Below are 14770 nucleotides of genomic sequence, written 5' to 3' on the forward strand. Positions count from 1 at the left end.
GGTGGGATGGGGCATGTAGGGTCGTACGATTGAACTTTGATACCACATTGGCCGGTGGGCATGTATATGGCCCGCAACTTCCACGGATATTTCCTCTTCCGAAGACCCTGGCCAAGTGGGCCTTCAATAAATTCAGGTTCAACCTGGAACAAGTATAAAGAAAGTTCAATACAACACTTAATGACGTTAGAGTTTGGGTTCGACGTTGGAGTTACCTTAACGACGGCCAGCTGTGGAGTTCCTCCATGTGATAAGGGTAGGGGTAGACTTTCTGTTCTATCCGTTTGCTTTCTCGGTGTCCCTGCTGGTTGCGGTGTCGGTACGTTAACCATCCGCCCCTTACTTGCCTCCCTGTCATTGGCGCACCCACCTAGAGTAATATCCTAAAAGTGGACGAACATTTGCTTTAAGTAAATAAAGGTAGGTTAACGTAAGCCAGTTAGTATCGTTACAGAAATACCTCAATTATTCTGGCCCGCAACTTCGGATCTTCATCCATGTCCGTATCCTCGTCGTTACGCCCACTCGGATCACGTCCGCCCGAAGAACCATCCTGATCCGGCCCACCGCCCCTTCTTTCAGATTTATTCTGGCCCTTCGACATAACCTACGTAATAAAAATTATAATATACGGATGTGAACAAGAAATTCAGATAATACAATAACTCTTACCTTTGTTAGCCTCTTCATATACTTCTTTATGTCCTTTAGGTCAGTCGTCATGCTCGTCAGAGTTGTCTCAATGGCCGTCACTCTGTCGCCGAGCCTCCGCAGCTCCCAACTCCACTTATGCATCGACTTTTTCTTCTTCTTCTTCGTCCCTTTCTGTGGCAACAATTGATCTTGTCCTCCATCGTTCCCTATAATATCTTCTGTTGCATGATCAACCACTGGGGAAGCATCCTCACCAATAATATCTTCTGCTACATCATCGAGCTCAACTAGATCCCCAACCTCACCAGTAACGGGAGACTTCTGAGCGGTGGAAGTAGAAGCCAGTGGTTCTGTAGCAAGTTCTATGGGTGCAGGAGGTCCGACATGGGCCACCGATGGATGCATAACGCGAGCCATGTGCTGTCGTTCGACATCAGTCGCCTCCAAACGAACTACAACCTTCGACTGTATAACACAAATAGTTAGGTCAATTTTAATATTAAATACTAAAAACAATAAGAACATTTTGGGACTCACCTTGGGATTCTCGAAGACCTCTCGCTCCAAAACATTAAAAGCACGCGAATAGGTGCAGGACCATCTAAGTAGACGAGGAATAGCATCGTCATTTAGCCTTAATGCTACTCGAGTCGACAAGGTTGATATTGTCTCGTATGCCCAAACCTGCAGTCACGTCAAGTTAGACCCTACAGTATTTCACAGGTACATAACTACATAATAAATTACATTTAAATTTCACTTACCTGAAAAGCGTATGGAAACCCATACAAGCTATACGTCTCAACATGGCTGGAGTCCATAGCGACCTTCTGTTTGTTCGCCTCGACCTTGTCCTTCAAAGCGTTCTTCAAGCTCCAAAGAGTTCTTTCAAAGATCATTGAACTCCAGTCATAATTACAGAAAACTTCCCACCGATCCACAATCCCAAGGAGGCTCGTGTCCATTTTCTGCTTCCTTTCCTTGCCCATCATGGCAAGCTCTATGAAGTACACTATAGCAACCTTCACAGCGTCCCCGTCATTTTCGAATGTGTGTTCTAAAAAAATTTTCTCCAACTCCGAACACTTCACACTCGCCTTGTTTTCAAAATACAGAATCCTAAGTCTTCGGTTACGAACATCCTCATCTACCCTATTCATGGTGTGTCTAAGACCGGTTATTAGGTCGAACTCCGGCTTCCCAAAAGAGACCCTATTCCCGAGTAGGTTAAAACTAATGAGGTCCTCTCTAGGTTCCTCCACTTCTCTAAGCAACAGGTGATGGAGCAACGGACCGTTAAATACGACGTTCATCCCTAAAATCGGACCAAAACATGTTCGACTAAACATGTCTAACTGAGAGGGAGTTAACCTAGCCTTAAGACGAGAAGAGGTTTTCCCTACGTGAGCGAGGTTTGACAGCGAGGCCGGAAACCAATCGTCTCGGTTGATCTTAAGTGTCATACTCATGTCTCCTGTAACAAAACAAAACAAAATTGGTTAAATATGTTGTCGATTCCATATCGGGCTTCTTCCAACTTAGAAACGGACCGGGTTGAAGCCTGGGATGGAATCCAGAAAGGAAATCCCAGAAGGATGGACTTTCTGGAATCCATCTCGGGTCTCATCCCGGTTCGAAATGGACCGGGATGAGTCCCAAGATGGAATCCAGAAAGTCCATCCACAAGGATGGATTTCCTGGATTCCATCTTGGGACTCATCCCGGTTCGAAATGAACCGAGATGTGTCCCGAGATGGAATCCAGAAAGACTTTCTGGGTTCCATCTCGGGACACATCCCGGTTCGAAATGGACCGAGACGAGGCCCGAGATGGAAGATGGAATCCAGAAAGACTTTCTGGATACCATCTCGGTCTTGTCCCGGTCCATTTCGAACCGATATGAGTCCCGAGATGGAACCCAGAAAGTCCATTCCAGATGGATGACCTTTCTGGATTCCATCTCGGCCATCATCCCGGTTCGAAACGGACCGAGACGAGATAGAACCCTTCAGCAAAAAAAAAGGGTTATGGTTTCATCTCGGTCCTAAACCCACCGGGCTTAAAGCCGAGATGGAACCCTTCAACAAAAAAAAATTAATGGAAGCAACACGCAAAGAACCTTGGCTACTTCAGATAGAGCCGAAGGTTGAAGTCTTTCACACCCATGCAAAGAACGAAGGAAAAAAAAAGTAGAAAATCATTCACACTTGAAAGAAAAATGACCTCGATTAGGGAAGGGGGAAAGCTCTGATAGAGACGAAGCGAGGGAGACGAGAAGAGAAACGACGGAGATGAAGCGCGAAGTGAGGGAGGGGAAGGATCGAGACAGGGAGGGGAGAGCTGGGTTTGATTTCTTTTTTTAAATTGAGGGTAACTTGGTAATTTTACCAAGCAAAATAAGGGGAAAGGTCAGAAAACTGAAGTAGAGGGGTCATGAATAAGTAAATATCAAAAGGGGTCAAAAATCCAAAATGATTATTGGAAGGGGTCAAAAATCCCAAAAACCCAAAATTGTCCCCAAAATATTTCTCCTGAGTTGACAAGATTATTCATGGAAATAATCTTTTGAACCTATGGCCCTTCATCTTTTTGAATTGAGGTCTGGCTCGCGTCGTTCCAACAACCAGGTACTAGACATCCCGACTTTCTTCAACCTGCTACTTGGAAGGTCGTGGATTCATGTCATAGAAGCGGTCTCCAGGGAGCGCCGAACACCGAAAGTGAAGTTGCTCCTACCTACAGGAGCATCCGCCTTTTTTCGGGGGGTCGGGAAGAGGAAATTAGGTGTGAGGCTCGTAGACTCGTGAGGCTGAACAACACATTCGAAAACTAAAGCGCACACTCGAAAGTGCTTCGAAAGGTGTCAGCAGGTGCGCGGAGTCGGAGCCCGCCATGTTCGCCCGCTGGGCCGAGTGTTCTCCCACTTCAAAGTCTTCACCTTTAGATAACAAAAATAGGTGTCCGCCCCTTAGGTCGCCATTGATCAGTTTCAACATTCTTTTACTTAAATGTTGTGACCTAGGACCCCAAAATATTCAACTAATGTTAAGGGTATATGATCTCAGCCACAACGACTATGTTGTTACAACTTCACTACAAAAAAATATAGCTTTTAGTGACGAAATATTTTCGTGTTGAAAGTAAAAGAGTGTTGCTAATAATTATTAGCGAAGAAAATGTTTTGTTGCAATTAACGTCGTTGAATCAATGTTGCTGAAGCGCTTCACCGACAAAATGCTACATTCGTTGCAAACAACGCGACGCGTATTGTTTCGTCGCAAAGTGTGCGACGAAAAAGCTTCACATGCAATAACCATTTCATCACATACCTTCACCGCTCCTTAAATGGGACGAAAACATTTTCGCCGCATTTGTTTTTTTTTTTAAATCTGTTGCATTTGTTTCATAATATTATTTTTTTAATTTGTCTTTTTTCCAAACATGAAGTTGTTCAATTTTTGTCACAAAATGGAGATACGTTCCAAGATTCAATATTTGATATAATAATGTAAACTTCATTAATTAATCAATGTGCATCGTCTACAACTTTTAGAAGTTTCTAAAGATAAAAACAACTAGATTTAAAGCACCTAAATTTACAAAACAAATCTGTAAAATATAAAAACAACTAAATTAGTTTTCACCGAAATTTACAAATGAACTTCTTCATTCCAACCGTAATTTTAAATATGTTGTCAGCACCTCCCTTCAATCCTACAGTACAAAGAATTGCATGGTCGTTAAAAATTTGAATAAAGAATCCAACTCTAATTGTAATTATAAGGATCAATCTCGTCTAAAAACTCAAAACACAAAACGTACTCCAAGAATACATGATCCTCAAACTTAGGTGAAACCTATATAAATAACTAAACTAAAACAATCGCAATACATGAACTTACTTAAAAGTCGTAACACCAAAACAATCTCAATACATGAACTTACTTAAAGATTATAACACCATGAACTAACTTAAAATATACCTTCACCAATATCTCTCGCCTTGATCATACCTTAAGCATGCACAGGTGAAAGTTCAAACTATAGAACATATTTAAGAAAAAGCATGATTCCATAATTCCAGACAAGCAAACTAAATACACCCCCTCCCTCCCCTCATAATTCAGACAGACTTAAGATAATTTAAACGATAAAACATACTTAAGAAGAAGCATAATTTCATAATTCTTGACAAAAAAATAATAATAATAAATACACCCCTCCCCTCGTGCCATAGCTCTTGCCCTCCAAGACTCAAAACCAAGCATGATTCTAGGTAAACTAAAGAAAGTTCAAACTATAAAACATATTCAAGAAGAAGCATAATTCTGTAATTCCAGACAAATAAACTAAATACACCCCCTCCACTCTTGCCCTTTATCATAATTCAGACATACTTAAGAGAAAGTTAAAATCATAAAACATACTCCAAACCAGAATATCCAGATACTAACCGCAAAATATACCTCACTACATGATGAACTTCCTCCCCTCGTAAACATCTCGATAGATTGATGCATTTCAAGAATTTTTCTATCAAACTCTTGTCGTTGGCTCTCAAGTTGTCGTTAAGTCTCCTCTTGTTGAGCCGCCAACTCTCTCTGTAGTTGTCGAGTCTCTGTTGAGTCGACAATACTTCCTTGGTCCTTGCAAGAAGTGACTCTAAAGATTCAACATATTCTTTAGAGTATTGTGATAATCCCTTACTTTTGGGTGGTTTCAGTCCATGGCCCATTCCTATCATATAATTGTATCTTTTTCCAAAGACCGTCATCATAATTTCTTTGTCAGACTGAGGTGTGTTTTGAGAATCTAAATAGGCTTTTAACTTGATCATTTCTTCCTAAAAAAACATGTGGTTAGAAACTTTGGGATATAGCCTCCATCAATCTTAACGTATTAAAATATTAAATGAATACTTACCTGTGCGATTTGGGGCTGTAGGTTACTCCAACCCTTTGCTTCAGTAAAATGTGTCTTATAGAACATTTGAATGTGACTTAAATATGTCACATCTTCTTTTTCTATTCTAACATATTATTTAATTATAGTAAGAAGTGAGAATAAGAAACTAATTATAAAACCATAATATAATTCAAATAGATTATATGTTCGTACCTTCTCTTCTTGATGAAACTGAAAGGATTTCTTTCCAGTCCGATGATTATATCGCAATTTACTTCGCGCCACTTTATTTTTGGCGGAATTTTCCTACAATAAAAATAATAAATGTATAGTTAACAAAATGTTATTATAAAAATAATAACTAAAAATCAACCTTATATATTAATTACCTTCCATTCGGGAGTTTCCATCTATCGCATAATAAGTTACAGTCTACTTATTTAATATCTTTGTATGGCTTTTGTCCAGCAATTCAATCACTATCTTGATAGGATTTTTAATAAGTGTTTTAGTTGTTCGATTCATGTGAGATTTTATCAATTAGTTTATAAACAAATTTCTACTTTTACTTTTGATGTGATAATTAATTTTAGAGAGAAAAAAAATCAAAATTTCTATCATCTAAACCTTGCAACTTTTAATTGTATCATATAAATGTGGTAAATTTTACCATTCATTCAATATTTTTTACTAATTCACCTACCAATCTTAACGATAACAAATGTAAAAATCTTTTTTAAAAGCACCACTAATTAAAATGTGATAAAGCCTTCTCAAAATTAAATTTGAATAACTCATCCAAAATTCATAAATTTCAATAACAAAGAAAAAAAAACTCCAAACATATGTTAGAGAATATATATTTTTAACAATTCTTCAAGTAAAACTTATTAGAATATAAAAATGGCAGCAATTTTTCTAATTCAAGGTGCAAAAACTTATTTATGTTTAAAGTGTAATCTGATGAAATTAAAAGTTGTCTTATATATATATTTTTAGTACTAACATGTGAGGGTGGGGTTCGAACTCATGAACTTTTGATTAGAGATAGGCGTCTTAATCATTGGAGTTATACTCGATTTGGCATATAATTTTTAATATATTTCTTTCTTAACATGAAATGATTTTCATTTAATTCTATATTCTATAATTATTATTAAATGCTTATATTAAATTCTACATATTGAAATTTAATGGTCTTTATTTTGTAGTCTAATAACATATATTGAATCACAAACTCTCCTCCTCTCTACGTGAAGACTGAGTTGTTTCAAAAGAATGTGAGAAAAAATGTGGGGAGGGGATGGTCAGTTGCCTACTTCCCTCCACTCCTCTCCGTGAGGAGGTGTGTTTCCTCTCAATTCTTCGACTGTGGTGTTCTTCTCTGCTTTGTTCCAGTTCTTCTGTGATTTTTTTACAGGAAGCAATCTATAACAAAGACCTCTTTTGTTATTGTGGAGGCGATTTTTAAAGAGGGTCATTCCTTTCCACTGGTTTCTGTGATGCTAAACGATGGCTGGGTGTTGGGATCTCCCCATTGGATGCCGATAGTGTTGTTGCGGCTCACAAAATCAAAGGTAACATTATTATGTATGGTATGTGGCTTCGTCATCTACCAAGCACAAAATTGGAGAGGGCACCCGCCTGTGATCTCTTGGAATGGCTCTTCATCTCCGTTGCATCCTAATTATTCAGAGAACTTTTATGGTCCAGAGACAAAGATGACGGAGCAGAAGGTGGGCGATGGCGGAGGTGCGGTGGTGATAAGCTTGAACACCATTTTGGAATCTGTGGAGGCTATCAATCTTAATTGTATTAAAATCTTTGACCAACATGATTTTGGGAATTTGCTTAAACCACCATTTTGGAATCTGTGGAGAATAAGGCATAACTTTGAAGACAATTATTTTCCTTCCAATCATAAAGAGGGGTGTCATAATTGACAAGATTTCTCCACTAATTGAGGAGTCTCTCCCGATATCATTGAATGAGATTGAAGGTGTTGTGACTTTTGAGAAGGTGTTTAGTGGACTAAAAGCTGTTCATATTACTAGTTCTTTGAATAGGTAAGTTGTTTTATTGGTCAAATGTGTCATTTCTGATCGTTTCTCTGTCTTTTGGGATAGTTGTTTTCCTTTGTGGATTCAGATTGTGGTGCGTGGTCACTACTCATCTAATTCAATCCTTAGTGGTCCTGTTTCTTTTTAATGCAATGTTTCTTTAATTTAAAAAAAAAACCTAGATTAAATATTGTTTCAAAATTTCTCAATATTTCACATAATCTCCATTTTCATCCACAACCGATTTTTTCAAGCTCCGCCGGCATTTTCGTTCAATGTTGATCTTTTTATGGACATTTCCTTCCAATTTTCAATTATTTCGACGATATTATTTCACTATTTAAGGGGGGCCTTTCTAGTTTTCTGTCGACCCATCCCTTTTATGGCCGTTTATTTCTATTTTTAGGAGTCCATTAATTATTCTGTCATCTTAATTCTCTTTTCCAACAACATTAATTTTTCTGGCAACTTAATTCCATTTTCTGAGAACCATTATATGAATAAATTTCCAAATAGGTTATATAATATAAACATTTTATTGGTATATAATATACTAAATAATTAGGTTATATAATTAATGTACCCATCTATTACAAAGTATATGCAGCATATATCCAAAATATACATCACATCAGTAATTTCATATCATTCATAACACTATGAGATGTACACAAATAATATTATTGAAGTATGATTTAAAGTTACAAAGTTTATGCATCATATACCCAATATATACTCCGTATAGGTAACATCATATAAATCAGTACTATTGAAGTATCATTTAACATTACAAAGTATATGCAACATAGACCTAATACATACTGACTAGAAATCTAGTAAATCTAGTACATGCAACATATACTCAAAACATACTAATAACTATAAAAAAAATTAAGAAAAAAAGTGATGGATTATTAGATTTCTCATCCAACAACTCAACTTTAATCTCTTATCTGTTATCACCTTCCTTCAACTTGATTCTTCAGCCATCTGATCCCCAGCCAGTCGATTAAGTGGATAGCGGCAATGCCCGGTGGGGTTTGTATTGGCAGAAATGAGATTTCTATTCTAGATCACATCACCAGTTCTTCGGTCAAAGTCTCCACCCCTCGATTCCTCATCGTCTAGTATGTTGGCCACGTCCACCGCCTTGAACAGCAACTCTGTTAAGAATTGGTACAAACATGTGTTTGTTTCAGTTAGTGTTTTCACATTTTAAGAATTATGTTTGGCAGTTCTTTTCATAGTTGGAAGTTATTTTATTAGTGAAAGAGTGGATGTAAGTTGGGGAGAGTTTGTAGGCTTAGTAGCCTAGTTAAGTTGTGGTGTTGGTTAGATAGAATTGTGGTATGTTTAACGGGTTAGTGATTCGTTTTCTTATTTCCCTACAAATACTTGTAACAATTCTCAACTCAGAGAACAGAAGTTCTTCCTTCGTATAGTTTTTCTCTTGCTTCCACTTTGTTGTTCTCTTCATTTTCGTTACATGGTATCAGAGCATCCATGTTCTTTATCCTTCATTTGAGTTTAGTACTTGTTGTTTGAGTTTAGTGCTCTGCTAAAATGAACGATGTAAGCAATGTTTGTGTAGACAAGTTTACTAGTGATAGTTATAGCTATTGGAAGCTATATATGGAAGCTTTTCTACCAGGGCAAGATTTTTGGGATCTTATTTCTATTGAAGATAATGTAATTCGAGATAATACTCCCCAAAATCTTGAAGTACGAAGGAAGTGGAAGATCAAATGTGGCAAAGCTTTATTTGCTTTGTAGCGAACTTCTATTGGAAAGGAGTATATCGACCATGTTCATGATGTAGATCCTCCAAAGCAAGTGTGGGATACACTTAAAAGGTTTTTCACTCAGAAGAACACGACGAAGTTGCAGTATTTAGAGAATGAACTTGCTAGAAGAATTCGAGGTAATTTATTGGTTTCAGAATATTTTCTGAAAGTTAAAAGTTTGTGTTATGAAATTTCATAATCGGACAAGGATGAGACCATTAATCATGTTTTTTTGCGTTCATATCTTATTCGTGGACTGCGAAAGGTCTCGTTTATTTCTTTGATATGAGGTTGGGTAAATCAACTTGCTATCATTGAGTTGGAGAATTTGCTATAAAATTAGGAAGCCTTGGTGAAACAAATACTTGATGACAAAAGGCAATCTTTCCTCAAGGTAAGGTATTCTTTATACAAGAGACAAAGTAGAAAGAAGTTATGTTTCCAAATGTCGTTCAAATGATAGCAAGCATTATATAAATGAAAGGCAATCAAAGGTAATTTGAAAGCAATTTTAGGTGTGGAAAGTCGGGACATATCAAACGTGATTGTTAGGTGAAGGTGGTATGTAACCAATGTGGGAAACCATACCATATTAAAAAAAAATCTCGAGTAGAACTTAAAGAAGCAGAAACAAATGTTGTATAGGAAATTAACAAGCCTGAAAGACTCAATTGGGAACATTGTTTATCAATGGAAGCTATTGATCAACCCATTAATTATTGTACTAATGCTTCATTTGATTATCGTAAGGATTGGTCGGTTGGTTTGGGTTGTTTTCATCATAATACTAGAAATTTATCTCAGGTAAAGTTGATCGAAGATTTTCATTCGATCTATTGAAAGGATTTGTATGGAGAAAAAGTGTTGGAGAAGATGTTTTCCAATATGAGGACTTGAGTTTGTCTACTATCCTCGAGAACTTAAGCTTGGGGAGCTTGCTTTGGATTGACCTACTCGAAGGTGTATGTCGTAGACACAACTCAAGGTTTAGAGTATTGTTTTGAAAGTTACAATACAAATTAAAGATTACTAATCAAGGGGTTGTGGTTGCTAATGTATTGTTTGATGAAGATTTTGGAGTTGTTGTTGGTGATTTTTGCCTAACAAAGCTAATGTCACTCAAGTTTGGACGATAGTGGAGCCATATAGCACTGAAGTATTTACCTACTGGAGAATCATAAAAAAGGATAAATATTTTTCGTTATTACATTAGGTATTTTGACCATATTACATATCATGCAACTGGCTTCTTGTGCTTTGAGGAAGAAAATGATGTTTTACTCATTGACCATGTCAAGAAACTAAAAAGGGAGAACCAACTCAATGCAACTGTGAATTGTTTTCGTATGGAGGAGACAAAAATCGATTACTATTCATATCAGGCAAGATTGAAGTAATCAAAAGTGCAGTTGGTGTTATTGACTATATGTTTGCACTAAGGGGAAGTGTTAAGAATTAGTGCAAACGTGTGTTAGTTTATGTTAGTGTTTGTACATTAGAATTATGCTTGGTAGTATTTTCATGGTTGGAAGTTATTTTATTAGTGGGAGAGTGTATGTAAGTTGGGAGAGATTGTAGGCTTAGTAGCTTAATGCAGTTGTGGTGTTGGTTAGAGAGAAATTTAATGGCAGTGGTATGTTTAGTGGATTAGTGGTCGGTTTTCCTATTTCTCTATAAATACTTGTAACAATTCTCAATTCAGTGAATAGAAGTTATTCCTCCGTAGAGTTACTCTTTTGCTTCCACTTAGTTGTTCTTTTAGTTTTCGTTACAAAAACTCCACCGTCTCGTACTCCTTGTCCACCAGCCTGCACGGTGCTTTTTAGTACGACCCCACATCCACCATGTAGAAGTGATGGAGGATGGCGTCCACGGAGGTGTTAACTCCCGGTAGCATGTAGCACTAGGCGGGGATGATGTCATGCTGCTTCTTTAGGACCCAGCAGACGTTTATGTAATGTTGGGAAATTAGATGCTTCAAAACAATTTCTCCTTCCACAGTTATATCCAGTTACCTAAGCCAATCACACAATACAAGAGAAAAAGATAGGGAAAGCAATAAACGACACAACAGATTTATACTGGTACACCCCAACGATTTATGAGCTACGTCCAGTCTTTCGCTCAGATGCGGGTTCCACTATAATATGAGATTGGACTACAAAACGCTCTCAAATATATCTCCCTACAAATATCCTCTCTCTAGAGGTCTCAACAAACGTTCTCTAGCTTCTAAGTATTCTAAACAAAATACTTAGGTACAGGAATGGAAAACTTACAATAATATCGAGAACAAATACCACAAATACGTTGATCTCGATCTACCCCTCTATATGCTACAAACCCCGAGTCGTCACCTCTGAATTGCCACAAAGTTTCCCTAAAAAATGGTTGTTGTGCAATACCCTTCAAAATACACGACTACACCCTTTTTTATTCACGCCTACCCACAAAATAACCTAAAAATGATGTTTATAAGGTGTTTTCGCCGTAGCATTGAGACACTACCCCCAGCGTCTCAATGTTATGAAATCTATAGCGTGAAAAGAAACAGAAGCGCGACTTAATTTTTTTTTTCTGCATTTCTGTGGCAACATCACAACACTGAGCTCTCTGCCAGAATGGCCCTGTAGCTTGCCTTGCTCAATTTTCATCCCCGCTTCGTCCTGACGGGATCCCGACTTGACCCGACTCGACCCTAACTCATTCAAACGTCGATTTGGCTCTACTAATCCTAACAATCTCCCACTTGGAGACAAAGTCATGACTCGCCTCCCACTACACCAACAGTGCCCTTCATCTTGGCAACCCCGCCAAGGCTCAGTTCTAACTGCACCAATAGTAACTGACTCTCATCTGCTTGACCCTACCCAAGCTTCGTTCGTGATTGCCCCGAGACTGAGCAATCTAGCGTGGTCTTGTCTCCCAAATTCTAGAAACACAGTCACGTGCTCCCACTCGATCTAAATGGTACCTAATGCTTCCTTCTTCACTCGCACCCAACGACTCCTGAAGAAAGATTTTCCCTCTGATGACTTAGCACTCCCACCCAAGTCTGTTGCCCACTCTAGAGACTTCTCTCTCGACCTCAACAAAAACTGTAGTCTTTTTCCTTGATTCACTCCCTCGCTTATGCAACTTCATCAGCTCACTAAATCGTCTGCAACCTGTTGAACACCTCACTAAGTTATTCCCTTTTCCCCTCTCTCTACTTCCCAGCTGTTGTACTTGAACTGATGGTATATTTTTATCTTCTGTCCTGGTTGTCAATGCTGTTAATTCCTCCAAGTCTCGTCCTGAACCATCTGAAGCCTTGTGCATCCTCTATCTCCGTGATCCAAGACAATCTCAAATCTAGACACATACACTAAAACTTCTTTGTGGCCCATTACCACTACCACAGATCCCCTCACTAGCTTCCAGCTACCATCTGCAAATTCACTACTATAACCCTCTTCATCCAATTTCCCAACAGATATTAGATTCCTCTTGAAATCGGGCACATACGCGCCATTACTCAAAACTAACTCAATTCCACTGTCAGTCTTCAGATTTATATCTCCAATGCCCCTAATATTAGAGAGTCTGTTGTTTCCTACTTTCACCACGCCAAAGCTCCCTATAGTGAAAGATGTAAACAACTGTTTGTCTGAAGCGATGTGTACTAAGGTTGCATTGTCCACTGCCCACTTCGATGCCTGCTCTACAAATGTTGTGCTAATCCCAACGCTAACTAACAACACCTCAGCTGTCAAATAATTTGCAAATCTTCCTTTTCTTGATCCTCCTTGAGCTCCCTGCAAAATCTCTTAATGTATCTATTGCGTCTTTGTTGTCTTTTCTCATATTTCATTTTCCCTTTGCCCTTTCTCTAAGCTACCAATGCTGATTCTAAATTGTTATCTCCACCAAAAGTGGATGCGGAATTCTTCTCACTCCCTTTTCTACGAACCCCCTCACCAACTACAGCGTCACAAATATCTGAAAATTTCAGACTCTTGTCCCCCAACGAATTCGATACCGCCATCTTCATCGTCTCCCAACTGTTCAGACAAAGAAGACAACAATTTTATGGTCTTCACCTCCTCTGAAAAAGTGATATCTCCATAGACTTCAACTTGTTCATCATGTTCATGACTTCATTTAAATGAGAGCTCACTGAGGTCTCCTCCTCCATATGGATGTTGAAGAGTCAAAGTCTTCATCAGCCCTATTGCTGTTTTTTGACTCACCACGCTCATCGATAAACATAGCCTAATGATTGCTACCGCTTGCTCATCCATTTAAACCCATTCTTTGTCTGTCATCTCAACAGCCTATCGTTCCTTTAGGGTTTTATGTATCTTCTTGTATGTAAGAAGATTCGTCACTTGCATCTTCAAACACCCGAAGTTGTCCCCATCAAATCTTAACACGCGCTCAAAGTAGTGATGTGACTTCTGGCTGGATCTCATGATACTGCAACCTACAGTTCTGATACCACTTGTTGGGAAATTAGGTGCTTCAAAACAATTTCCCTTTCCACAGTTATATCCAGTTACCTAAGCCAATCACACAATACATGAGAAAAATATAGGGAAAGCAATAAATGGTACAACAGATTTACACTGGTTCACCCTAACGATTTATGGGCTACGTCCAGTGTTCCACTCATATACGAGTTCCACTATAATATGAGATTGGACTACAAAGCACTCTCAAATATATCTCCTCACAAATATTCGCTCTCTAGAGGTCACAACAAACGTCCCCTAGCTTCTAAGTATTATAAACCTAATACTTAGGTACAGGAATGAAAAACTCACAATAATATCGAGAACAAATACCCTTAATACGTCAATCTCAATCTACCCCGCTGCCAACCCCAAGTCGTCGCCTCTGATGTGCTACAGAGTTTCCCTAAAAAATGGATGTTGTGCAATACCCTTCAAAATACATGGCTACACCCTTTTTGATTCACGGCTATCCACAAAATAACCTAAAAATGATGTTTATAAGGTGTTTTCGTCGTAGCGTTAAGACGCTACTGGAATCTGTAGCGTGAAAAGAAATAGACGTGCGACTTAATTTGTTTTCTGCATTTCTATGTGGTAGCGTCGCGGCGCTGAGCTCTCGGCCAGAATGGCCCTGCAATGTCCCTTGCTCGATTTTCATCTCCGCTTCGTTCCAACGCGATCCCAGCTTGACCCGACTCGACCTTAGCTCGTTCCGACGTCGATTTGCAAGGAAGATAGAAAGTACCAGTTTTTGGTGGATATCGGAATGAACCTTCATGGGATGATGATGGAAAATACCAAAAAGAAAAAAATCACACCAAACAGATCTCTTTCCTTTTCTTACTATTTTTTTTCCTTCTAACATAATATA

General features: G+C 38.5%; 1 protein-coding gene across 1 annotated transcript; it reads right to left on the reverse strand.

The window, feature by feature from the left end:
- Window positions 1-1016: 1016 nt before the first annotated feature.
- Window positions 1017-2123, reverse strand: LOC148210663 (uncharacterized). The gene is made up of 3 exons (XM_088124788.1): window positions 1419-2123; window positions 1192-1338; window positions 1017-1106 (listed from the first exon to the last, which is right to left on the reverse strand). Exons 1-3 carry the CDS (start codon window positions 2121-2123, stop codon window positions 1017-1019), a joined length of 942 nt encoding a protein of 313 aa, XP_087980914.1.
- Between the last annotated feature and the right edge of the window lie 12647 nt (window positions 2124-14770).

Source organism: Momordica charantia, assembly GCF_013281855.1.
Source record: "Momordica charantia cultivar OHB3-1 chromosome 6 unlocalized genomic scaffold, Mcharantia_2.0 BLBB01000006.1, whole genome shotgun sequence".
Classification (NCBI taxonomy): Eukaryota; Viridiplantae; Streptophyta; class Magnoliopsida; order Cucurbitales; family Cucurbitaceae; genus Momordica; species Momordica charantia.

Excerpts from the sequence above, each read along its gene's own strand:
- LOC148210663 (XM_088124788.1), bottom strand. The coding sequence starts at position 2,123 with ATGAGTATGACACTTAAGATCAACCGAGACGATTGGTTTCCGGCCTCG. Across the intron at positions 1,339-1,418 it reads GGTTTCCATACGCTTTTCAG|GTTTGGGCATACGAGACAAT; the intron begins GTAAGTGAAATT and ends ACGTGACTGCAG. Across the intron at positions 1,107-1,191 it reads AGGTCTTCGAGAATCCCAAG|TTCGTTTGGAGGCGACTGAT; the intron begins GTGAGTCCCAAA and ends CGAAGGTTGTAG.